Source organism: Salvelinus fontinalis, chromosome 14 (genome assembly GCF_029448725.1).
Source record: "Salvelinus fontinalis isolate EN_2023a chromosome 14, ASM2944872v1, whole genome shotgun sequence".
Taxonomy (NCBI): domain Eukaryota; kingdom Metazoa; phylum Chordata; class Actinopteri; order Salmoniformes; family Salmonidae; genus Salvelinus; species Salvelinus fontinalis.
The window spans coordinates 12,475,336-12,500,456 of NC_074678.1; the positions used below are offsets into that span (position 1 = coordinate 12,475,336).

The 25,121-nt window shown below is 47.7% G+C and overlaps 1 protein-coding gene and 1 long non-coding RNA gene across 2 annotated transcripts in view; both read left to right on the forward strand.

The window, feature by feature from the left end:
- herc2 (HECT and RLD domain containing E3 ubiquitin protein ligase 2) overlaps positions 1-25,121 on the forward strand; it is a 341,136-nt gene that overhangs the window by 303,902 nt on the left and 12,113 nt on the right. The window contains exons 85-87 of the mRNA XM_055943959.1: positions 17,604-17,798; positions 19,862-19,974; positions 21,163-21,353. Coding sequence (XP_055799934.1) covers positions 17,604-17,798; positions 19,862-19,974; positions 21,163-21,353 — 499 coding nt within the window. The remainder of the gene's footprint in view (positions 1-17,603; positions 17,799-19,861; positions 19,975-21,162; positions 21,354-25,121) is intronic.
- LOC129869497 (uncharacterized) lies at positions 13,908-15,139 on the forward strand. Its single transcript, XR_008761948.1, has 4 exons — positions 13,908-14,156; positions 14,305-14,385; positions 14,429-15,066; positions 15,122-15,139. It is a non-coding gene; the product is annotated as an uncharacterized LOC129869497 (long non-coding RNA).

Genomic DNA, 25,121 nt, shown 5'->3' on the forward strand with positions numbered 1-25,121 from the left:
GTTAGGTTCATCCTCGGTAGGTTGTTAGGTTCCTCCTCGGTAGGTTGTTAGGTTCATCCTCAGTAGGTTGTTAGGTTCATCCTCAGTAGGTTGTTAGGTTAATCCTCAGTAGGTTGTTAGGTTCCTCCCTAGTAGGTTGTTAGGTTCCTCCCTAGTAGGTTGTCAGGTTCCTCCCTAGTAGGTTGTTAGGTTCCTCCTCAGTAGGTTGTTAGGTTCCTCCTCAGTAGGTTGTTAGGTTCATCCTCAGTAGGTTGTTAGGTTCCTCCTCAGTAGGTTGTTAGGTTCCTCCTCAGTAGGTTGTTAGGTTCCTCCTCAGTAGGTTGTTAGGTTCCTCCTCAGTAGGTTGTTAGGTTCCTCCTCAGTAGGTTGTTAGGTTCCTCCTCAGTAGGTTGTTAGGTTCATCCTCAGTAGGTTGTTAGGTTCCTCCTCAGTAGGTTGTTAGGTTCCTCCTCAGTAGTTTGTTAGGTCCTCCTCAGTAGTTTGTTAGGTCCTCCTCAGTAGTTTGTTAGGTCCTCCTCAGTAGTTTGTTAGGTTCCTCCTCAGTAGGTTGTTAGGTTCCTCCTCAGTAGGTTGTTAGGTTCCTCCTCAGTAGGTTGTTAGGTTCCTCCTCAGAAGGTTGTTAAGTTCCTCCTCAGTAGGTTGTTAGGTTCCTCCCTAGTAGGTTGTTAGGTTCATCCTCAGTAGGTTGTTGGGTTCCTCCTCAATAGGTTGTTAGGTTGCTCCTCAGTAGGTTGTTAGGTTCCTCTTCAGTAGGTTGTTAGGTTCCTCCTCAGTAGGTTGTTAGGTTCATCCTCAGTAGGTTGTTAGGTTCATCCTCAGTAGGTTGTCAGGTTCCTCCTCAGTAGGTTGTTAGGTTCCTCCTCAGTAGGTTGTTAGGTTCCTCCTCAGTAGGTTGTTAGGTTCCTCCCTAGTAGGTTGTTAGGTTCCTCCCTAGTAGGTTGTTAGGTTCATCCTCAGTAGGTTGTTAGGTTCCTCCTCAGTAGGTTGTTAGGTTCCTCCTCAGTAGGTTGTTAGGTCCTCCTCAGTAGGTTGTTAGGTTCCTCCTCAGTAGGTTGTTAGGTTCCTCCTCAGTAGGTTGTTAGGTTCCTCCTCAGTAGGTTGTTAGGTTCCTCCTCAGTAGGTTGTTAGGTTCCTCCTCAGTAGGTTGTTAGGTCGTCCTCCAGTAGGTTGTTAGGTTCCTCCTCAGTAGGTTGTTAGGTAGGTTGTTAGGTTCATCCTCAGTAGGTTGTTAGGTTCATCCTCAGTAGTTTGTTAGGTTCCTCCTCAGTAGGTTGTTAGGTTCCTCCTCAGTAGTTTGTTAGGTTCCTCCTCAGTAGGTTGTTAGGTTCATCCTCAGTAGGTTGTTAGGTAGGTTGTTAGGTTCCTCCTCAGTAGGTTGTTAGGTTCCTCCTGAGTAGGTTGTTAGGTTCCTCCTGAGTAGGTTGTTAGGTTCCTCCTCAGTAGGTTGTTAGGTTCATCCTCAGTAGGTTGTTAGGTTCCTCCTCAGTAGGTTGTTAGGTTCCTCCTCAGTAGGTTGTTAGGTTCATCCTCAGTAGGTTGTTAGGTTCATCCTCAGTAGGTTGTTAGGTTAATCCTCAGTAGGTTGTTAGGTTCCTCCCTAGTAGGTTGTTAGGTTCCTCCCTAGTAGGTTGTCAGGTTCCTCCCTAGTAGGTTGTTAGGTTCCTCCTCAGTAGGTTGTTAGGTTCATCCTCAGTAGGTTGTTAGGTTCCTCCTCAGTAGGTTGTTAGGTTCCTCCTCAGTAGGTTGTTAGGTTCCTCCTCAGTAGGTTGTTAGGTTCCTCCTCAGTAGGTTGTTAGGTTCCTCCTCAGTAGGTTGTTAGGTTCATCCTCAGTAGGTTGTTAGGTTCCTCCTCAGTAGGTTGTTAGGTTCCTCCTCAGTAGGTTGTTAGGTTCCTCCTCAGTAGGTTGTTAGGTTCCTCCCTAGTAGGTTGTTAGGTTCATCCTCAGTAGGTTGTTAGGTTCATCCTCAGTAGGTTGTTAGGTTCCTCCTCAGTAGGTTGTTAGGTTCCTCCTCAGTAGGTTGTTAGGTCCTCCTCAGTAGGTTGTTAGGTTCATCCTCAGTAGGTTGTTAGGTTCCTCCTCAGTAGGTTGTTAGGTTCCTCCTCAGTAGGTTGTTAGGTTCCTCCTCAGTAGGTTGTTAGGTTCCTCCTCAGTAGGTTGTTAGGTTCCTCCTCAGTAGGTTGTTAGGTTCCTCCTCAGTAGGTTGTTAGGTTCCTCCTCAGTAGGTTGTTAGGTCGTCCTCCAGTAGGTTGTTAGGTTCCTCAGTAGGTTGTTAGGTAGGTTGTTAGGTTCATCCTCAGTAGGTTGTTAGGTTCATCCTCAGTAGTTTGTTAGGTTCCTCCTCAGTAGGTTGTTAGGTTCCTCCTCAGTAGGTTGTTAGGTTCCTCCTCAGTAGTTTGTTAGGTTCCTCCTCAGTAGGTTGTTAGGTTCATCCTCAGTAGGTTGTTAGGTAGGTTGTTAGGTTCCTCCTCAGTAGGTTGTTAGGTTCCTCCTGAGTAGGTTGTTAGGTTCCTCCTCAGTAGGTTGTTAGGTTCCTCCTCAGTAGGTTGTTAGGTTCCTCCTCAGTAGGTTGTTAGGTTCATCCTCAGTAGGTTGTTAGGTTCCTCCTCAGTAGGTTGTTAGGTTCATCCTCAGTAGGTTGTTAGGTTCATCCTCAGTAGGTTGTTAGGTTAATCCTCAGTAGGTTGTTAGGTTCCTCCCTAGTAGGTTTGTTAGGTTCCTCCCTAGTAGGTTGTCAGGTTCCTCCCTAGTAGGTTGTTAGGTTCCTCCTCAGTAGGTTGTTAGGTTCATCCTCAGTAGGTTGTTAGGTTCCTCCTCAGTAGGTTGTTAGGTTCCTCCTCAGTAGGTTGTTAGGTTCCTCCTCAGTAGGTTGTTAGGTTCCTCCTCAGTAGGTTGTTAGGTTCCTCCTCAGTAGGTTGTTAGGTTCATCCTCAGTAGGTTGTTAGGTTCATCCTCAGTAGGTTGTTAGGTTCCTCCTCAGTAGGTTGTTAGGTTCCTCCTCAGTAGTTTGTTAGGTCCTCCTCAGTAGTTTGTTAGGTCCTCCTCAGTAGTTTGTTAGGTCCTCCTCAGTAGTTTGTTAGGTCCTCCTCAGTAGGTTGTTAGGTTCCTCCTCAGTAGGTTGTTAGGTTCCTCCTCAGTAGGTTGTTAGGTTCCTCCTCAGTAGGTTGTTAGGTTCCTCCTCAGAAGGTTGTTAAGTTCCTCCTCAGTAGGTTGTTAGGTTCCTCCCTAGTAGGTTGTTAGGTTCATCCTCAGTAGGTTGTTGGGTTCCTCCTCAATAGGTTGTTAGGTTCCTCCTCAGTAGGTTGTTAGGTTCCTCCTCAGTAGGTTGTTAGGTTCCTCCTCAGTAGGTTGTTAGGTTCATCCTCAGTAGGTTGTTAGGTTCATCCTCAGTAGGTTGTCAGGTTCCTCCTCAGTAGGTTGTTAGGTTCCTCCTCAGTAGGTTGTTAGGTTCCTCCTCAGTAGGTTGTTAGGTTCCTCCTCAGTAGGTTGTTAGGTTCCTCCCTAGTAGGTTGTTAGGTTCATCCTCAGTAGGTTGTTAGGTTCATCCTCAGTAGGTTGTTAGGTTCCTCCTCAGTAGGTTGTTAGGTTCATCCTCAGTAGGTTGTTAGGTTCCTCCTCAGTAGGTTGTTAGGTTCCTCCTCAGTAGGTTGTTAGGTTCCTCCTCAGTAGGTTGTTAGGTTCCTCCTCAGTAGGTTGTTAGGTTCCTCCTCAGTAGGTTGTTAGGTTCCTCCTCAGTAGGTTGTTAGGTTCCTCCTCAGTAGGTTGTTAGGTCGTCCTCCAGTAGGTTGTTAGGTTCCTCCTCAGTAGGTTGTTAGGTAGGTTGTTAGGTTCATCCTCAGTAGGTTGTTAGGTTCATCCTCAGTAGTTTGTTAGGTTCCTCCTCAGTAGGTTGTTAGGTTCCTCCTCAGTAGGTTGTTAGGTTCCTCCTCAGTAGTTTGTTAGGTTCCTCCTCAGTAGGTTGTTAGGTTCATCCTCAGTAGGTTGTTAGGTAGGTTGTTAGGTTCCTCCTCAGTAGGTTGTTAGGTTCCTCCTGAGTAGGTTGTTAGGTTCATCCTCAGTAGGTTGTTAGGTTCCTCCTCAGTAGGTTGTTAGGTTCCTCCTCAGTAGGTTGTTAGGTTCATCCTCAGTAGGTTGTTAGGTTCCTCCTCAGTAGGTTGTTAGGTTCATCCTCAGTAGGTTGTTAGGTTCATCCTCAGTAGTTTGTTAGGTTAATCCTCAGTAGGTTGTTAGGTTCCTCCCTAGTAGGTTGTTAGGTTCCTCCCTAGTAGGTTGTCAGGTTCCTCCCTAGTAGGTTGTTAGGTTCCTCCTCAGTAGGTTGTTAGGTTCATCCTCAGTAGGTTGTTAGGTTCCTCCTCAGTAGGTTGTTAGGTTCCTCCTCAGTAGGTTGTTAGGTTCCTCCTCAGTAGGTTGTTAGGTTCCTCCTCAGTAGGTTGTTAGGTTCCTCCTCAGTAGGTTGTTAGGTTCATCCTCAGTAGGTTGTTAGGTTCCTCCTCAGTCGGTTGTTAGGTTCTTCCTCAGTAGGTTGTTAGGTTCCTCCTCAGTAGGTTGTTAGGTTCCTCCTCAGTAGGTTGTTAGGTTCATCCTCAGTAGGTTGTTAGGTTCCTCCTCAGTAGGTTGTTAGGTTCCTCCTCAGTAGGTTGTTAGGTTCCTCCTCAGTAGGTTGTTAGGTTCCTCCTCAGTAGGTTGTTAGGTTCCTCCTCAGTAGGTTGTTAGGTTCCTCCTCAGTAGGTTGTTAGGTTCATCCTCAGTAGGTTGTTAGGTTCCTCCTCGGTAGGTTGTTAGGTTTGTCCTCATGAGAGCGTGGGTAGGTTGTTAGGTTCATCCTCAGTAGATTGTTAGGTTCATCCTCAGTAGGTTGTTAGGTTCCTCCTCGGTAGGTTGTTAGGTTTGTCCTCATGAGAGCGTGGGTAGGTTGTTAGGTTCATCCTCAGTAGATTGTTAGGTTCATCCTCAGTAGGTTGTTAGGTTCATCCCCAGTAGGTTGTTAGGTTCATCCCCAGTAGGTTGTTAGGTTCATCCTCAGTAGGTTGTTAGGTTCATCCTCAGTAGGTTGTTAGGTTCCTCCTCAGTAGGTTGTTAGGTTCCTCCTCAGTAGGTTGTTAGGTTCCTCCTCAGTAGGTTGTTAGGTTCCTCCTCAGTAGGTTGTTAGGTTCCTCCCTAGTAGGTTGTTAGGTTCCTCCCTAGTAGGTTGTTAGGTTCATCCTCAGTAGGTTGTTAGGTTCATCCCCAGTAGGTTGTTAGGTTCCTCCTCAGTAGGTTGTTAGGTCCTCCTCAGTAGGTTGTTAGGTAGGTTGTTAGGTTCATCCTCAGTAGGTTGTTAGGTTCCTCCTCAGTAGGTTGTTAGGTTCCTCCTCAGTAGGTTGTTAGGTTCCTCCTCAGTAGGTTGTTAGGTTCCTCCCTAGTAGGTTGTTAGGTTCCTCCCTAGTAGGTTGTTAGGTTCCTCCCTAGTAGGTTGTTAGGTTCCTCCCTAGTAGGTTGTTAGGTTCATCCTCAGTAGGTTGTTAGGTTCCTCCTCAGTAGGTTGTTAGGTTCCTCCTCAGTAGGTTGTTAGGTTCCTCCTCAGTAGGTTGTTAGGTTCCTCCTCAGTAGGTTGTTAGGTTCCTCCTCAGTAGGTTGTTAGGTCCTCCTCAGTAGTTTGTTAGGTTCCTCCTCAGTAGGGTGTTAGGTTCCTCCTCAGTAGGTTGTTAGGTTCATCCTCAGTAGGTTGTTAGGTTCATCCTCAGTAGGTTGTTAGGTTCATCCTCAGTAGGTTGTAAGGTTCCTCCTCAGTAGGTTGTTAGGTTCCTCCTCAGTACGTTGTTAGGTTCATCCCCAGTAGATTGTTAGGTTCCTCCTCAGTAGGTTGTTAGGTTCCTCCTCAGTAGGTTGTTAGGTTCATCCTCAGTAGGTTGTTAGGTTCATCCTCAGTAGGTTGTTAGGTTCCTCCTCAGTAGGTTGTTAGGTTCCTCCTCAGTAGGTTGTTAGGTTCCTCCTCAGTAGGTTGTTAGGTTCCTCCTCAGTAGGTTGTTAGGTTCCTCCTCAGTAGGTTGTTAGGTTCCTCCTCAGTAGGTTGTTAGGTTCCTCCTCAGTAGGTTGTTTTGTTCATCCTCAGTAGGTTGTTAGGTAGGTTGTTAGGTTCATCCTCAGTAGGTTGTTAGGTTCCTCCTCAGTAGGTTGTTAGGTTCATCCTCAGTAGGTTGTTAGGTTCGTCCTCATGAGAGCGTGGGTAGGTTGTTAGGTTCCTCCTCAGTAGGTGGTTAGGTAGGTTGTTAGGTTCATCCTCAGTAGGTTGTTAGGTAGGTTGTTAGGTTCATCCTCAGTAGGTTGTTATGTTCATCCTCAGTAGGTTGTTAGGTTCATCCTCAGTAGGTTGTTAGGTTCATCCTCAGTAGGTTGTTAGGTTCATCCTCAGTAGGTTGTTAGGTTCCTCCTCAGTAGGTTGTTAGGTTCATCCTCAGTAGGTTGTTAGGTTCCTCCTCAGTAGGTTGTTAGGTCCTCCACAGTAGGTTGTTAGTTTCATCCTCAGTAGGTTGTTAGGTAGGTTGTTAGGTTCCTCCTCAGTAGGTTGTTAGGTTCCTCCTCAGTAGGTTGTTAGGTTCCTCCTCAGTAGGTTGTTAGGTTCCTCCTCAGTAGGTTGTTAGGTTCCTCCTCAGTAGGTTGTTAGGTCCTCCTCAGTAGTTTGTTAGGTTCCTCCTCAGTAGGTTGTTAGGTAGGTTGTTAGGTTCATCCTCAGTAGGTTGTTAGGTTCCTCCTCAGTAGGTTGTTAGGTTCCTCCTCAGTAGGTTGTTAGGTTCCTCCTCAGTAGGTTGTTAGGTTCCTCCTCAGTAGGTTGTTAGGTTCCTCCTCAGTAGGTTGTTAGGTTCCTCCTCAGTAGGTTGTTAGGTTCCTCCTCAGTAGGTTGTTAGGTTCCTCCTCAGTAGATTGTTAGGTTCCTCCTCAGTAGGTTGTTAGGTTCCTCCTCAGTAGGTTGTTAGGTTCATCCTCAGTAGGTTGTTAGGTTCCTCCTCAGTAGGTTGTTAGGTCCTCCACAGTAGGTTGTTAGTTTCATCCTCAGTAGGTTGTTAGGTAGGTTGTTAGGTTCATCCTCAGTAGGTTGTTAGGTTCCTCCTCAGTAGGTTGTTAGGTTCCTCCTCAGCAGGTTGTTAGGTTCCTCCTCAGTAGGTTGTTAGGTCCTCCTCAGTAGTTTGTTAGGTTCCTCCTCAGTAGGTTGTTAGGTAGGTTGTTAGGTTCATCCTCAGTAGGTTGTTAGGTTCCTCCTCAGTAGGTTGTTAGGTTCCTCCTCAGTAGGTTGTTAGGTTCCTCCTCAGTAGGTTGTTAGGTCCTCCTCAGTAGGTTGTTAGGTTCCTCCTCAGTAGGTTGTTAGGTTCCTCCTCAGTAGGTTGTTAGGTTCCTCCTCAGTAGATTGTTAGGTTCCTCCTCAGTAGGTTGTTAGGTTCCTCCTCAGTAGGTTGTTAGGTTCCTCCTCAGTAGGTTGTCAGGTTCATCCTCAGTAGGTTGTCAGGTTCCTCCTCAGTAGGTTGTTAGGTTCCTCCTCAGTAGGTTGTTAGGTTCCTCCTCAGTAGGGTGTTAGGTTCCTCCTCAGTAGGTTGTTAGGTTCATCCTCAGTAGGTTGTTAGGTTCATCCGCAGTAGGTTGTAAGGTTCCTCCTCAGTAGGTTGTTAGGTTCCTCCTCAGTACGTTGTTAGGTTCATCCTCAGTAGGTTGTTAGGTTCATCCTCAGTAGGTTGTTAGGTTCATCCTCAGTAGGTTGTTAGGTTCATCCTCAGTAGGTTGTTAGGTTCCTCCTCAGTAGGTTGTTAGGTTCATCCTCAGTAGGTTGTTAGGTTCCTCCTCAGTAGGTTGTTAGGTCCTCCACAGTAGGTTGTTAGTTTCATCCTCAGTAGGTTGTTAGGTAGGTTGTTAGGTTCATCCTCAGTAGGTTGTTAGGTTCCTCCTCAGTAGGTTGTTAGGTTCCTCCTCAGTAGGTTGTTAGGTTCCTCCTCAGTAGGTTGTTAGGTCCTCCTCAGTAGTTTGTTAGGTTCCTCCTCAGTAGGTTGTTAGGTAGGTTGTTAGGTTCATCCTCAGTAGGTTGTTAGGTTCCTCCTCAGTAGGTTGTTAGGTTCCTCCTCAGTAGGTTGTTAGGTTCCTCCTCAGTAGGTTGTTAGGTCCTCCTCAGTAGGTTGTTAGGTTCCTCCTCAATAGGTTGTTAGGTTCCTCCTCAGTAGGTTGTTAGGTTCCTCCTCAGTAGGTTGTTAGGTTCCTCCTCAGTAGGTTGTTAGGTTCCTCCTCAGTAGGTTGTTAGGTTCCTCCTCAGTAGGTTGTCAGGTTCCTCCTCAGTAGGTTGTCAGGTTCCTCCTCAGTAGGTTGTTAGGTTCCTCCTCAGTAGGTTGTTAGGTTCCTCCTCAGTAGGGTGTTAGGTTCCTCCTCAGTAGGTTGTTAGGTTCATCCTCAGTAGGTTGTTAGGTTCATCCTCAGTAGGTTGTAAGGTTCCTCCTCAGTAGGTTGTTAGGTTCCTCCTCAGTACGTTGTTAGGTTCATCCCCAGTAGATTGTTAGGTTCCTCCTCAGTAGGTTGTTAGGTTCCTCCTCAGTAGGTTGTTAGGTTCATCCTCAGTAGGTTGTTAGGTTCATCCTCAGTAGGTTGTTAGGTTCCTCCTCAGTAGGTTGTTAGGTTCCTCCTCAGTAGGTTGTTAGGTTCCTCCTCAGTAGGTTGTTAGGTTCCTCCTCAGTAGGTTGTTAGGTTCCTCCTCAGTAGGTTGTTAGGTTCCTCCTCAGTAGGTTGTTAGGTTCCTCCTCAGTAGGTTGTTAGGTTCCTCCTCAGTAGGTTGTTAGGTTCCTCCTCAGTAGGTTGTTAGGTCCTCCTCAGTAGGTTGTTTTGTTCATCCTCAGTAGGTTGTTAGGTAGGTTGTTAGGTTCATCCTCAGTAGGTTGTTAGGTTCCTCCTCAGTAGGTTGTTAGGTTCATCCTCAGTAGGTTGTTAGGTTCGTCCTCATGAGAGCGTGGGTAGGTTGTTAGGTTCCTCCTCAGTAGGTTGTTAGGTAGGTTGTTAGGTTCATCCTCAGTAGGTTGTTAGGTAGGTTGTTAGGTTCATCCTCAGTAGGTTGTTATGTTCATCCTCAGTATGTTGTTAGGTTCATCCTCAGTAGGTTGTTAGGTTCATCCTCAGTAGGTTGTTAGGTTCATCCTCAGTAGGTTGTTAGGTTCCTCCTCAGTAGGTTGTTAGGTTCATCCTCAGTAGGTTGTTAGGTTCCTCCTCAGTAGGTTGTTAGGTTCCTCCACAGTAGGTTGTTAGGTCCTCCACAGTAGGTTGTTAGTTTCATCCTCAGTAGGTTGTTAGGTAGGTTGTTAGGTTCATCCTCAGTAGGTTGTTAGGTTCCTCCTCAGTAGGTTGTTAGGTTCCTCCTCAGTAGGTTGTTAGGTTCGTCCTCAGTAGGTTGTTAGGTCCTCCTCAGTAGTTTGTTAGGTTCCTCCTCAGTAGGGTGTTAGGTTCCTCCTCAGTAGGTTGTTAGGTTCATCCTCAGTAGGTTGTTAGGTTCATCCTCAGTAGGTTGTTAGGTTCATCCTCAGTAGGTTGTTAGGTTGCTCCTCAGTAGGTTGTTAGGTTCCTCCTCAGTAGGTTGTTAGGTTCCTCCCTAGTAGGTTGTTAGGTTCCTCCCTAGTAGGTTGTTAGGTTCATCCTCAGTAGGTTGTTAGGTTCCTCCCCAGTAGGTTGTTAGGTTCATCCCCAGTAGGTTGTTAGGTTCCTCCTCAGTAGGTTGTTAGGTCCTCCTCAGTAGTTTGTTAGGTTCCTCCCCAGTAGGTTGTTAGGTTCATCCCCAGTAGGTTGTTAGGTTCCTCCTCAGTAGGTTGTTAGGTTCGTCCTCATGAGAGCGTGGGTAGGTTGTTAGGTTCCTCCTCAGTAGGTTGTTAGGTCCTCCTCAGTAGGTTGTTAGGTAGGTTGTTTGGTTCCTCCTCAGTAGGTTGTTAGGTAGGTTGTTAGGTTCATCCTCAGTAGGTTGTTAGGTTCATCCTCAGTAGGTTGTTAGGTTCATCCTCAGTAGGTTGTTAGGTAGGTTTTTAGGTTCATCCTCAGTAGGTTGTTAGGTTCATCCTCAGTAGGTTGTTAGGTTCATCCTCAGTAGGTTGTTAGGTTCCTCCTCAGTAGGTTGTTAGGTTCCTCCTCAGTAGGTTGTTAGGTTCATCCTCAGTAGGTTGTTAGGTTCCTCCTCAGTAGGTTGTTAGGTTCCTCCTCAGTAGGTTGTTAGGTTCGTCCTCAGTAGGTTGTTAGGTTCGTCCTCATGTGAGCGTGGGTAGGTTGTTAGGTTCATCCTCAGTAGGTTGTTAGGTTCATCCTCAGTAGGTTGTTAGGTTCATCCCCATTAGGTTGTTAGGTTCCTCCTCAGTAGGTTGTTAGGTTCCTCCCTAGTAGGTTGTTAGGTTCCTCCCTAGTAGGTTGTTAGGTTCCTCCCTAGTAGGTTGTTAGGTTCCTCCTCAGTAGGTTGTTAGGTTCCTCCTCAGTAGGTTGTTAGGTTCATCCCCAGTAGGTTGTTAGGTTCCTCCTCAGTAGGTTGTTAGGTCCTCCTCAGTAGTTTGTTAGATAGGTTGTTAGGTTCATCCTCAGTAGGTTGTTAGGTTCATCCTCAGTAGGTTGTTAGGTTCCTCCCTAGTAGGTTGTTAGGTTCCTCCTCAGTAGGTTGTTAGGTTCCTCCTCAGTAGGTTGTTAGTTTCCTCCCTAGTAGGTTGTTAGGTTCCTCCTCAGTAGGTTGTTAGGTTCCTCCTCAGTAGGTTGTTAGGTTCCTCCCTAGTAGGTTGTTAGGTTCCTCCCTAGTAGGTTGTTAGGTTCCTCCCTAGTAGGTTGTTAGGTTCCTCCTCAGTAGGTTGTTAGGTTCCTCCTCAGTAGGTTGTTAGGTTCCTCCTCAGTAGGTTGTTAGGTTCCGCCTCAGTAGGTTGTTAGGTTCCTCCTCAGTAGGTTGTTAGGTTCCTCCTCAGTAGGTTGTTAGGTTCCTCCTCAGTAGGTTGTTAGGTCCTCCTCAGTAGTTTGTTAGGTTCCTCCTCAGTAGGGTGTTAGGTTCCTCCTCAGTAGGTTGTTAGGTTCATCCTCAGTAGGTTGTTAGGTTCATCCTCAGTAGGTTGTTAGGTCCTCCTCAGTAATTTGTTAGGTCCTCCTCAGTAGTTTGTTAGGTCCTCTTCAGTAGTTTGTTAGGTCCTCCTCAGTAGTTTGTTAGGTCCTCCTCAGTAGGTTGTTAGGTTCCTCCTCAGTAGGTTGTTAGGTTCCTCCTCAGTAGGTTGTTAGGTTCCTCCTCAGTAGGTTGTTAGGTTCCTCCTCAGAAGGTTGTTAGGTTCCTCCTCAGTAGGTTGTTAGGTTCCTCCTCAGTAGGTTGTTAGGTTCCTCCCTAGTAGGTTGTTGGGTTCCTCCTCAATAGGTTGTTGGGTTCCTCCTCAATAGGTTGTTAGGTTCCTCCTCAGTAGGTTGTTAGGTTCCTCCTCAGTAGGTTGTTAGGTTCATCCTCAGTAGGTTGTTAGGTTCCTCCTCATTAGGTTGTTAGGTTCCTCCCTAGTAGGTTGTTAGGTTCATCCTCAGTAGGTTGTTAGGTTCCTCCTCAGTAGGTTGTTAGGTTCCTCCTCAGTAGGTTGTTAGGTTCATCGTCAGTAGGTTGTCAGGTTCCTCCTCAGTAGGTTGTTAGGTTCCTCCTCAGTAGGTTGTTAGGTTCCTCCTCAGTAGGTTGTTAGGTTCCTCCCTAGTAGGTTGTTAGGTTCATCCTCAGTAGGTTGTTAGGTTCCTCCTCAGTAGGTTGTTAGGTTCCTCCTCAGTAGGTTGTTAGGTTCCTCCTCAGTAGGTTGTTAGGTTCCTCCTCAGTAGGTTGTCAGGTTCCTCCTCAGTAGGTTGTTAGGTTCCTCCTCATTAGGTTGTTAGGTTCCTCCCTAGTAGGTTGTTAGGTTCATCCTCAGTAGGTTGTTAGGTTCCTCCTCAGTAGGTTGTTAGGTTCCTCCTCAGTAGGTTGTTAGGTTCCTCCTCAGTAGGTTGTTAGGTTCATCCTCAGTAGGTTGTCAGGTTCCTCCTCAGTAGGTTGTTAGGTTCCTCCTCAGTAGGTTGTTAGGTTCCTCCTCAGTAGGTTGTTAGGTTCCTCCTCATTAGGTTGTTAGGTTCCTCCCTAGTAGGTTGTTAGGTTCATCCTCAGTAGGTTGTTAGGTTCCTCCTCAGTAGGTTGTTAGGTTCCTCCTCAGTAGGTTGTTAGGTTCCTCCTCAGTAGGTTGTTAGGTTCCTCCTCAGTAGGTTGTTAGGTTCCTCCTCAGTAGGTTGTTAGGTTCCTCCTCAGTAGGTTGTTAGGTTCCTCCTCAGTAGGTTGTTAGGTTCCTCCTCAGTAGGTTGTTAGGTTCATCCTCAGTAGGTTGTTAGGTTCATCCTCAGTAGATTGTTAGGTTCCTCCTCAGTAGGTTGTTAGGTTCCTCCTCAGTAGGTTGTTAGGTCCTCCTCAGTAGGTTGTTAGGTTCATCCTCAGTAGGTTGTTAGGTTCATCCTCAGTAGGTTGTTAGGTTCCTCCTCAGTTGGTTGTTAGGTTCCTCCTCAGTTGGTTGTTAGGTTCCTCCTCAGTAGGTTGTTAGGTTCCTCCTCAGTAGGTTGTTAGGTTCCTCCTCAGTAGGTTGTTAGGTTCATCCTCAGTAGGTTGTTAGGTTCCTCCTCAGTAGGTTGTTAGGTTCATCCTTAGTAGGTTGTTAGGTTCCTCCTCAGTAGGTTGTTAGGTTCGTCCTCAGTAGGTTGTTAGGTTCGTCCTCTTGAGAGCGTGGGTAGGTTGTTAGGTTCATCCTCAGTAGGTTGTTAGGTTCATCCTCAGTAGGTTGTTAGGTTTGTCCTCATGAGAGCGTGGGTAGGTTGTTAGGTTCATCCTCAGTAGGTTGTTAGGTTTGTCCTCATGAGAGCGTGGGTAGGTTGTTAGGTTCATCCTCAGTAGGTTGTTAGGTTCCTCCTCAGTAGGTTGTTAGGTTTGTCCTCATGAGAGCGTGGGTAGGTTGTTAGGTTCATCCTCAGTAGGTTGTTAGGTTCCTCCTCAGTAGGTTGTTAGGTTCCTCCTCAGTAGGTTGTTAGGTTCCTCCTCAGTAGGTTGTTAGGTTCATCCCTAGTAGGTTGTTAGGTTCCTCCCTAGTAGGTTGTTAGGTTCCTCCTCAGTAGGTTGTTAGGTTCCTCCTCAGTAGGTTGTTACGTAGGTTGTTAGGTTCATCCTCAGTAGGTTGTTAGGTTCCTCCTCAGTAGGTTGTTAGGTTCCTCCTCAGTAGGTTGTTAGGTTCCTCCTCAGTAGGTTGTTAGGTTCGTCCTCATGAGAGCGTGACACACATTTCTCTCTATGTACTGTTGGAATCTACTTCAGTGACTGGAGGGCGTGTGTTGCTTCTCACCACTCTGACGCATCTGAGCATTAGGATTGGGGAAATATGCTTGTGGTTAGTTGTTAGGAATGTGGTTAGGTGTTAGGAATGTGGTTAGGTGTTAGGAATGTGGTTAGGTGTTAGGAATGTGGTTAAGTGTTAGGAATGTGGTTAGGTGTTAGGAATGTGGTTAGGCGTTATGAATGTGGTTAGGAATGTGGTTAAGTGTTAGGAATGTGGTTAGGAATGTGGTTAGGTGTTAGGAATGTGGTTAGGTGTTAGGAATGTGGTTAGGTGTTAGGAATGTGGTTAGGAATGTGGTTAGGAATGTGGTTAGGAATGTGGTTAGGCGTTAGGAATGTGGTTAGGTGTTAGGAATGTGGTTAGGAATGTGGTTAGGCGTTAGGAATGTGGTAGGAATGTGGTTAGGCGTTAGGAATGTGGTTAGGAATGTGGTTAAGTGTTAGGAATGTGGTAGGAATGTGGTTAGGCGTTAGGAATGTGGTTAGGAATGTGGTTAAGTGTTAGGAATGTGGTTAGGCGTTAGGAATGTGGTTAGGAATGTGGTTAGGCGTTAGGAATGTGGTTAGGTGTTAGGAATGTGGTTAGGAATGTGGTTAGGAATGTGGTTAGGAATGTGGTTAGGTGTTAGGAATGTGGTTAGGCGTTAGGAATGTGGTTAGGCGTTAGGAATGTGGTTAGGCGTTAGGAATGTGGTTAGGCGTTAGGAATGTGGTTAGGCGTTAGGAATGTGGTTAGGAATGTGGTTAGGCGTTAGGAATGTGGTTAGGCGTTAGGAATGTGGTTAGGCGTTAGGAATGTGGTTAGGCGTTAGGAATGTGGTTAGGAATGTGGTTAGGTGTTAGGAATGTGGTTAGGAATGTGGTTAGGAATGTGGTTAGGTGTTAGGAATGTGGTTAGGAATGTGGTTAGGTGTTAGGAATGTGGTTAGGAATGTGGTTAGGCGTTAGGAATGTGGTTAGGAATGTGGTTAGGAATGTGGTTAGGCGTTAGGAATGTGGTTAGGCGTTAGGAATGTGGTTAGGAATGTGGTTAGGAATGTGGTTAGGCGTTAGGAATGTGGTTAGGTGTTAGGAATGTGGTTAGGAATGTGGTTAGGAATGTGGTTAGGCGTTAGGAATGTGGTTAGGCGTTAGGAATGTGGTTAGGCGTTAGGAATGTGGTTATGAATGTGGTTAGGTGTTAGGAATGTGGTTAGGAATGTGGTTAGGTGTTAGGAATGTGGTTAGGTGTTAGGAATGTGGTTAGGAATGTGGTTAGGAATGTGGTTAGGAATGTGGTTAGGAATGTGGTTAGGTGTTAGGAATGTGGTTAGGAATGTGGTTAGGAATGTGGTTAGGAATGTGGTTAGGTGTTAGGAATGTGGTTAGGTGTTAGGAATGTGGTTAGGAGTTAGGAATGTGGTTAGGCGTTAGGAATGTGGTTAGGCGTTAGGAATGTGGTTAGGTGTTAGGAATGTGGTTAGGTGTTAGGAATGTGGTTAGGCGTTAGGAATGTGGTTAGGAATGTGGTTAGGCGTTAGGAATGTGGTTAGGCGTTAGGAATGTGGTTAGGTGTTAGGAATGTGGTTAGGCGTTAGGAATGTGGTTAGGAATGTGGTTAGGTGTTAGGAATGTGGTTAGGCGTTAGGAATGTGGTTAGGCGTTAGGAATGTGGTTAGGCGTTAGGAATGTGGTTAGGCGTTAGGAATGTGGTTAGGAATGTGGTTAGGCGTTAGGAATGTGGTTAGGTGTTAGGAATGTGGTTAGGTGTTAGGAATGTGGTTAGGAATGTGGTTAGGAATGTGGTTAGGAATGTGGTTAGGAATGTGGTTAGGTGTTAGGAATGTGGTTAGGAATGTGGTTAGGAATGTGGTTAGGAATGTGGTTAGGTGTTAGGAATGTGGTTAGGTGTTAGGAATGTGGTTAGGTGTTAGGAATGTGGTTAGGAGTTAGGAATGTGGTTAGGCGTTAGGAATGTGGTTAGGCGTTAGGAATGTGGTTAGGTGTTAGGAATGTGGTTAGGTGTTAGGAATGTGGTTAGGTGTTAGGAATGTGGTTAGGCGTTAGGAATGTGGTTAGGAATGTGGTTAGGCGTTAGGAATGTGGTTAGGCGTTAGGAATGTGGTTAGGTGTTAGGAATGTGGTTAGGCGTTAGGAATGTGGTTAGGAATGTGGTTAGGTGTTAGGAATGTGGTTAGGCGTTAGGAATGTGGTTAGGCGTTAGGAATGTGGTTAGGCGTTAGGAATGTGGTTAGGTGTTAGGAATGTGGTTAGGAATGTGGTTAGGCGTTAGGAATGTGGTTAGGTGTTAGGAATGTGGTTAGGTGTTAGGAATGTGGTTAGGAATGTGGTTAGGCGTTAGGAATGTGGTTAGGCGTTAGGAATGTGGTTAGGCGTTAGGAATGTGGTTAGGAATGTGGTTAGGCGTTAGGAATGTGGTTAGGTGTTAGGAATGTGGTTAGGAATGTGGTTAGGCGTTATGAATGTGGTTAGGAATGTGGTTAGGAATGTGGTTAGGAATGTGGTTAGGAATGTGGTTAGGCGTTAGGAATGTGGTTAGGTGTTAGGAATGTGGTTAGGTGTTAGGAATGTGGTTAGGAATGTGGTTAGGCGTTAGGAATGTGGTTAGGCGTTAGGAATGTGGTTAGGTGTTAGGAATGTGGTTAGGAATGTGGTTAGGCGTTAGGAATGTGGTTAGGTGTTAGGAATGTGGTTAGGAATGTGGTTAGGCGTTATGAATGTGGTTAGGAATGTGGTTAGGTGTTAGGAATGTGGTTAGGAATGTGGTTAGGTGTTAGGAATGTGGTTAGGTGTTAGGAATGTGGTTAGGTGTTAGGAATGTGGTTAGGTGTTAGGAATGTGGTTAGGTGTTAGGAATGTGGTTAGGTGTTAGGAATGTGGTTAGGAATGTGGTTAGGCGTTAGGAATGTGGTTAGGCGTTAGGAATGTGGTTAGGTGTTAGGAATGTGGTTAGGTGTTAGGAATGTGGTTAGGAATGTGGTTAGGCGTTAGGAATGTGGTTAGGTGTTAGGAATGTGGTTAGGTGTTAGGAATGTGGTTAGGAATGTGGTTAGGCGTTAGGAATGTGGTTAGGTGTTAGGAATGTGGTTAGGAATGTGGTTAGGCGTTATGAATGTGGTTAGGAATGTGGTTAGGTGTTAGGAATGTGGTTAGGAATGTGGTTAGGTGTTAGGAATGTGGTTAGGTGTTAGGAATGTGGTTAGGTGTTAGGAATGTGGTTAGGTGTTAGGAATGTGGTTAGGTGTTAGGAATGTGGTTAGGTGTTAGGAATGTGGTTAGGAATGTGGTTAGGCGTTAGGAATGTGGTTAGGCGTTAGGAATGTGGTTAGGAATGTGGTTAGGCGTTAGGAATGTGGTTAGGTGTTAGGAATGTGGTTAGGTGTTAGGAATGTGGTTAGGTGTTAGGAATGTGGTTAGGTGTTAGGAATGTGGTTAGGTGTTAGGAATGTGGTTAGGTGTTAGGAATGTGGTTAGGTGTTAGGAATGTGGTTAGGTGTTAGGAATGTGGTTAGGTGTTAGGAATGTGGTTAGGTGTTAGGAATGTGGTTAGGCGTTAGGAATGTGGTTAGGCGTTAGGAATGTGGTTAGGCGTTAGGAATGTGGTTAGGTGTTAGGAATGTGGTTAGGAATGTGGTTAGGCGTTAGGAATGTGGTTCAGACACTGAAGAACAATCTTCCTTTAAATTTGCGTTCTGTTGTATGAATCTGTTTCTTTGGGCTAATAGCAGTAAGGCCAAGTTCAATGTTTCATCAAATATATATTTTTTTAATATATATTTTGTTTTAAACCTAAAGGGGGTCATATAATTCTAAATCAAATAGCTGAATGATACTTGGTTCTGACCGTGTGAAAACAATTCAGAGGGTTTTGAAGGGGTGTCCGTTATAAAGGTTCAGACTGTCGTCTAAAGCATCTGACCAAGAACGAGAAACAATATTTTGTAACTGGACATTTTTGTTTCAGCTTGAGTGGAATTTTCCGCTCTGTCTGGCCCCACATTCCTCTTTTGTGATCTGTATCAACTATTTTTTGAGATAGGTTATAGCAAATATGGGAATTACTCTGCCCTGCTCTGTGAGACTCCGTTCTTTACTGCGGGGCGTCAAGTTCAAATAGGCTGAACCGTCATGTCACATCACCATATCGTCACCATTGACGATGGCTGTCGATCATTGTCGATAGACGATGCGGTCGTAAAATCGCCCAACTCTGTGGATGACGGTGGCGGGGGGCTACAGTGAGTCTATAATAGAGATGTGTGTGTGTGTGTGTCCTCTGCTAGGTGAGTCTGTGGATGACTGTGGCGGGGGCTACAGTGAGTCTATAGCAGAGATGTGTGAGGAGCTCCAGAACGGTCTGACCCCTCTCCTCATCGTGACCCCTAACGGACGAGACGAGTCAGGAGCGAACAGAGACTGTTTCCTGCTCAACCCTGCAGCCAAGTCAGCTCTGCATATGACCATGTTCAGATTCTTAGGTGGGTACCCTCTACCTCCGTTACCTGACCCCTGACCTCTGACCCCTAACCCTGCACCCAGTCTAATGTATCTCTGTCCTGTAGGAGTGCTCCTGGGCATAGCCATCCGTACCGGATCCCCTCAGTCTCAACCCTAACCCAGTCTAATGTATCTCTGTCCTGTAGGAGTGCTCCTGGGCATAGCCATCCGTACCGGATCCCCTCAGTCTCAACCCTAACCCAGTCTAATGTATCTCTGTAGGAGTGCTCCTGGGCATAGCCATCCGTACCGGATCCCCTCAGTCTCAACCCTAACCCAGTCTAATGTATCTCTGTCCTGTAGGAGTGCTCCTGGGCATAGCCATCCGTACCGGATCCCCTCTGTCTCAACCCTAACCCAGTCTAATGTATCTCTGTCCTGTAGGAGTGATCCTGGGCATAGCCATCCGTACCGGATCCCCTCTGTCTCAACCCTAACCCAGTCTAATGTATCCTGTAGGAGTGATCCTGGGCATACCCATCCGTACCGGATCCCCTCTCAACCCTAACCCAGTCTAATGTATCTCTGTCCTGTAGGAGTGCTCCTGGGCATAGCCATCCGTACCGGATCGCCCTCTCAGTCTCAACCCTAACCCAGTCTAATGTATCTCTGTCCTGTAGGAGTGCTCCTGGGCATACCCATCCGTACCGGATCCCCTCAGTCTCAACCCTAACCCAGTCTAATGTATCCTGTAGGAGTGCTCCTGGGCATAGCCATCCGTACTGGATCTCCTCTCAACCCTAACCCAGTCTAATGTATCTCTGTCCTGTAGGAGTGCTCCTGGGCATAGCCATCCGTACCGGATCCCCTCTCAGTCTCAACCCTAACCCAGTCTAATGTATCTCTGTCCTGTAGGAGTGCTCCTGGGCATAGCCATCCGTACTGGATCCTCTCAGTCTCAACCCTAACCCAGTCTAATGTATCTCTGTCCTGTAGGAGTGCTCCTGGGCATACCCATCCGTACCGGATCCCCTCAGTCTCAACCCTAACCCAGTCTAATGTATCTCTGTCCTGTAGGAGTGCTCCTGGGCATACCCATCCGTACCGGATCCCCTCAGTCTCAACCCTAACCCAGTCTAATGTATCTCTGTCCTGTAGGAGTGCTCCTGGGCATAGCCATCCGTACCGGATCCCCTCTCAGTCTCAACCCTAACCCAGTCTAATGTATCCTGTAGGAGTGCTCCTGGGCATAGCCATCCGTACTGGATCCTCTCAGTCTCAACCCTAACCCAGTCTAATGTATCTCTGTCCTGTAGGAGTGCTCCTGGGCATAGCCATCCGTACCGGATCCCCTCAGTCTCAACCCTAACCCAGTCTAATGTATCTCTGTCCTGTAGGAGTGATCCTGGGCATAGCCATCCGTACCGGATCCCCTCAGTCTCAACCCTAACCCAGTCTAATGTATCTCTGTCCTGTAGGAGTGATCCTGGGCATAGCCATCCGTACCGGATCCCCTCAGTCTCAACCCTAACCCAGTCTAATGTATCTCTGTCCTGTAGGAGTGCTCCTGGGCATACCCATCCGTACCGGATCCCCTCTCAACCCTAACCCAGTCTAATGTATCTCTGTCCTGTAGGAGTGATCCTGGGCATACCCATCCGTACCGGATCTCCTCTCAACCCTAACCCAGTCTAATGTATCTCTGTCCTGTAGGAGTGCTCCTGGGCATACCCATCCGTACCGGATCCCCTCTCAGTCTCAACCCTAACCCAGTCTAATGTATCTCTGTCCTGTAGGAGTGCTCCTGGGCATAGCCATCCGTACTGGATCTCCTCTCAACCCTAACCCAGTCTAATGTATCTCTGTCCTGTAGGAGTGCTCCTGGGCATAGCCATCCGTACCGGATCCCCCCTCAGTCTCAACCCTAACCCAGTCTAATGTATCTCTGTCCTGTAGGAGTGATCCTGGGCATACCCATCCGTACCGGATCCCCTCAGTCTCAACCCTAACCCAGTCTAATGTATCTCTGTAGGAGTGCTCCTGGGCATAGCCATCCGTACTGGATCTCCTCTCAACCCTAACCCAGTCTAATGTATCTCTGTAGGAGTGCTCCTGGGCATAGCCATCCGTACTGGATCCCCTCTCAGTCTCAACCTGGCTGAACCTGTCTGGAAACAGCTGGCTGGGATGAACCTGACCATCGCTGACCTTAGTGAGGTACTGTACCTGCAGTGTCTGCTCATGTGTGTGTCTGTGTTGATAAATAGGGCGCATCGGGTGGATAAATAGGGCGTATCATGTTGATAAATAGGGCGTATCGTGTTGATAAATAGGGTGTATCGTGTTGATAAATAGGGCGTATCGTGGTGATAAATAGGGCGTATCATGTTGATAAATAGGGCGTATCGTGTTGATAAATAGGGTGTATCGTGTTGATAAATAGGGCGTATCATGTTGATAAATAGGGCGTATCGTGTTGATAAATAGGGTGTATCGTGGTGATAAATAGGGTGTATCGTGGTGATAAATAGGGTGTATCGTGGTGATAAATAGGGTGTATCGTGGTGATAAATAGGGTGTATCGTGGTGATAAATAGGGTGTATCGTGGTGATAAATAGGGTGTATCGTGGTGATAAATAGGGTGTATCGTGGTGATAAATAGGGTGTATAGGGTGTTATATAAAGCTGTAGTGTGATCAGAGGAATACAGTGTTGACCACATACACCTTCTACTGTAGTTAACATGAGGAACTAACCACAAATTGGTAATGAAATTGTATTTGCAAGGGTAATTAAAAGGTCTTAACGAGTATTACCATTTAGCCGGTCAAATCGAATTCTGCAGATACCCTCTAAAGACAGTTAAAAAGGTCTATAGTCAAGATTTCCCAGAAGTCAGTTACTTGTATTACGTTGTGTGGCTGTGTGTACATCCCATCTTCAACCTCGGTGCTTGGTGTGTGACTAGTGTGCGTCTCTCCTGCGTCCCACGCTGTAATCATGAGCCTCTGCAACGTGTTCAGAATGACCGTGATACAGGACCGAGGCTGTTTCCTCACAAAGCCTCTGTTGTCACGCGGGGGTTTTAGCCCCGAAGCTTTACTAAAGGTTACACAGGAATTTACCCAGCGCCAGAATATAGCGAGATAGCATCACTCACACTCAGGCATACTGTGTATACACACTGATAGTAATCAGAGAGGACTCGCATGCTAAATGGGAGTTATGACTTTCACTTAAAACTATGTCAAAAAATGGATTCCTTTGTTAAGAGCCAACTCCCGTGGGATTCCCGTTCAAGGTCTCCCAAACTGTAGAGATGGACAGTACAGTGAAAAACACACAGAACTAAAGTCAAGGCCACCGGGTCTTTTCACACTTGTATTTGTTCTTTTCCTCTTCAGGTGGATAAAGACTTCATCCCTGGCCTGATGTACATCAGAGACAACGAGGCCACGACTGAGGAGTTTGAGGGCATGACTCTCCCCTTCACAGTCCCTAACGCCAGCGGACAGGACGTTCAGCTCAGCTCTAAATACTCCCACATCACCCTGGAGAACAGGGCCGAGTACGTCCGCCTCGCCATCAACTACAGGTGAGAACAACTACCGATCACCAGTGTTCCCTTTAAGCTGTGCACTACCGATCACCAGTGTTCCCTCTAAGCTGTGCGCTACCGATCACCAGTGTTCCCTCTAAGCTGTGCGCTACCGATCACCAGTGTTCCCTCTAAGCTGTGCGCTACCGATCACCAGTGTTCCCTCTAAGCTGTGCACTACCGATCACCAGTGTTCCCTCTAAGCTGCGCGCTACCGATCACCTGGGTTCCCTCTAAGCTGTGCACTACCGATCACCAGTGTTCCCTCTAAGCTGTGCATTACCGATCACCTGGGTTCCCTCTAAGCTGCACAAGCTACCGGTCACCAATGTTCCCTCTAAGCTGCGCACGCTACTGATCACCAGTGTTTCCCTCTAAGCTGCGCACGCTACCGATCACCAGTGTTTCCCTCTAAGCTGCGCACGCTACCGATCACCAGTGTTTCCCTCTAAGCTGCGCGCTACCGATCACCAATGTTCCCTCTAAGCTATGCGCTATCGATCACCAATGTTCCCTCTAAGCTGCGCGCTGCCGATCCCCAATGTTCCCTCTAAGCTGCGTACTCTACCGATCACCAGTGTTCCCTCTAAGCTGCGTACTCTACCGATCCCCAATGTTCCCTCTAAGCTGCGTACTCTACCGATCACCAGTGTTCCCTCTAAGCTGCGCGCTACCGATCACCAATGTTCCCTCTAAGCTGCGCACGCTACTGATCACCAGTGTTTCCCTCTAAGCTGCGCACGCTACCGATCACCAGTGTTTCCCTCTAAGCTGCGCACGCTACCGATCACCAGTGTTTCCCTCTAAGCTGCGCGCTACCGATCACCAATGTTCCCTCTAAGCTATGCGCTATCGATCACCAATGTTCCCTCTAAGCTGCGCGCTACCGATCCCCAATGTTCCCTCTAAGCTGCGTACTCTACCGATCACCAGTGTTCCCTCTAAGCTGCGTACTCTACCGATCCCCAATGTTCCCTCTAAGCTGCGTACTCTACCGATCACCAGTGTTCCCTCTAAGCTGCGTACTCTACCGATCACCAGTGTTCCCTCTAAACTGCGTGCGCTACCGATCACAAGTGTTCCCTCTAAGCTGTGCATTACCGATCACCAGTGTCCCCTCTAAGCTGTGCACTACCGATCACCAGTGTTCCCTCTAAGCTGTGCACTACCGATCACCAGTGTTCCCTCTAAGCTGTGCACTACCGATCACCAGTGTTCCCTCTAAGCTGTGCACTACCGATCACCAGTGTTCCCTCTAAGCTGTGCGCTACCGATCACCAGTGTTCCCTCTAAGCTGCGCGCTACCGATCACCAGTGTTCCCTCTAAGATGCGCGCTACCGATCACCAGGGTTCCCTCTAAGCTGCACACGCTACCGATCACCAATGTTCCCTCTAAGCTGCGCACGCTACCGATCACCAGTGTTTCCCTCTAAGCTGCGCGCTATCGATCACCAATGTTCCCTCTAAGCTACGCGCTATCGATCACCAATGTTCCCTCTAAGCTGCGCGCTACCGATCCCCAATGTTCCCTCTAAGCTGCGTACTCTACCGATCACCAGTGTTCCCTCTAAGCTGCGTACTCTACCGATCCCCAATGTTCCCTCTAAGCTGCGTACTCTACCGATCACCAGTGTTCCCTCTAAGCTGCGTACTCTACCGATCACCAGTGTTTCCTCTAAGCAACGCGCGCTACTGATCACCAATGTTTCCTCTAAGCTGCGTGAGACCGATCACCAATGTTCCCTCAAGCTGCGCGCTACCGATCCCCAGTGTTCCCTCTAAGCTACGCGCTACCGATCCCCAGTGTTCCCTCTAAGCTACGCGCTACTGATCACCAGTGTACCCTCTAAGTTACGCGCTACCCATCACCAGTGTTCCCTCTAAGCTGCGTACTCTACCGATCACCAGTGTTCCCTCTAAGCTGCGCACGCTACCGATCACCAGTGTTTCCCTCTAAGCTGCGCGCTACCGATCACCAATGTTCCCTCTAAGCTACGCGCTATCGATCACCAATGTTCCCTCTAAGCTGCGCGCTACCGATCCCCAATGTTCCCTCTAAGCTGCGTACTCTACCGATCACCAGTGTTCCCTCTAAGCTGCGTACTCTACCGATCCCCAATGTTCCCTCTAAGCTGCGTACTCTACCGATCACCAGTGTTCCCTCTAAGCTGCGTACTCTACCGATCACCAGTGTTTCCTCTAAGCAACGCGCGCTACTGATCACCAATGTTTCCTCTAAGCTGCGTGAGACCGATCACCAATGTTCCCTCAAGCTGCGCGCTACCGATCCCCAGTGTTCCCTCTAAGCTACGCGCTACCGATCCCCAGTGTTCCCTCTAAGCTACGCGCTACTGATCACCAGTGTACCCTCTAAGTTACGCGCTACCCATCACCAGTGTTCCCTCTAAGCTGCGTACTCTACCGATCACCAGTGTTCCCTCTAAGCTGCGCACGCTACCGATCACCAGTGTTTCCCTCTAAGCTGCGCGCTACCGATCACCAATGTTCCCTCTAAGCTACGCGCTATCGATCACCAATGTTCCCTCTAAGCTGCGCGCTACCGATCCCCAATGTTCCCTCTAAGCTGCGTACTCTACCGATCACCAGTGTTCCCTCTAAGCTGCGTACTCTACCGATCCCCAATGTTCCCTCTAAGCTGCGTACTCTACCGATCACCAGTGTTCCCTCTAAGCTGCGTACTCTACCGATCACCAGTGTTTCCTCTAAGCAACGCGCGCTACTGATCACCAATGTTTCCTCTAAGCTGCGTGAGACCGATCACCAATGTTCCCTCAAGCTGCGCGCTACCGATCCCCAGTGTTCCCTCTAAGCTACGCGCTACTGATCACCAGTGTACCCTCTAAGTTACGCGCTACCCATCACCAGTGTTCCCTCTAAGCTGGCTGCTACTGATCACCAATGTTCCCTCTAAGCTGCGCGCTACCGATCACCAGTGTTTCCTCTAAGCTGGCTGCTACCGATCACCAATGTTCCCTCTAAGCTGCGTACGCTACTGATCACCAGTGTTCCCGCTAAGCAACGCGCGCTACTGATCACCAATGTTTCCTCTAAGCTGCGTGAGACCGATCACCAATGTTCCCTCAAGCTGCGCGCTACCAATCACCAGTGTTCCCTCTAAGCTGCGTGAGACCGATCACCAGTGTTCCCTCTAAGCTACGCGCGTGACCGATCACCAATGTTCCCTCTAAGCTGGCTGCTACTGATCACCAGTGTTCTCTCTAAGCTGCGCGCTACCGATCACCAATGTTCCCTCTAAGCTGCGTACGCTACCGATCACCAGTGTTCCCTCTAAGCTGGCTGCTACTGATCACCAGTGTTCCCTCTAAGCTGGCTGCTACCGATCACCAATGTTCCCTCTAAGCTGCGTGAGACCGATCACCAATGTTCCCTCAAGCTGCGCGCTACCGATCACCAGTGTTCCCTCTAAGCTGCGTGAGACCGATCACCAGTGTTCCCTCTAAGCTGCGCACGCTACCGATCACCAGTGTTCCCTCTAAGCTGCGTACTCTACCGATCACCAGTGTTCCCTCTAAGCTGCGCACGCTACCGATCACCAGTGTTCCCTCTAAGCTGCGTACTCTACCGATCACCAGTGTTCCCTCTAAGCTGCGTACTCTACCGATCACCAGTGTTCCCTCTAAGCTGCGTGAGACCGATCACCAGTGTTCCCTCTAAGCTACGCGCGTGACCGATCACCAGTGTTCCCTCTAAGCTGCGTGAGACCGATCACCAGTGTTCCCTCT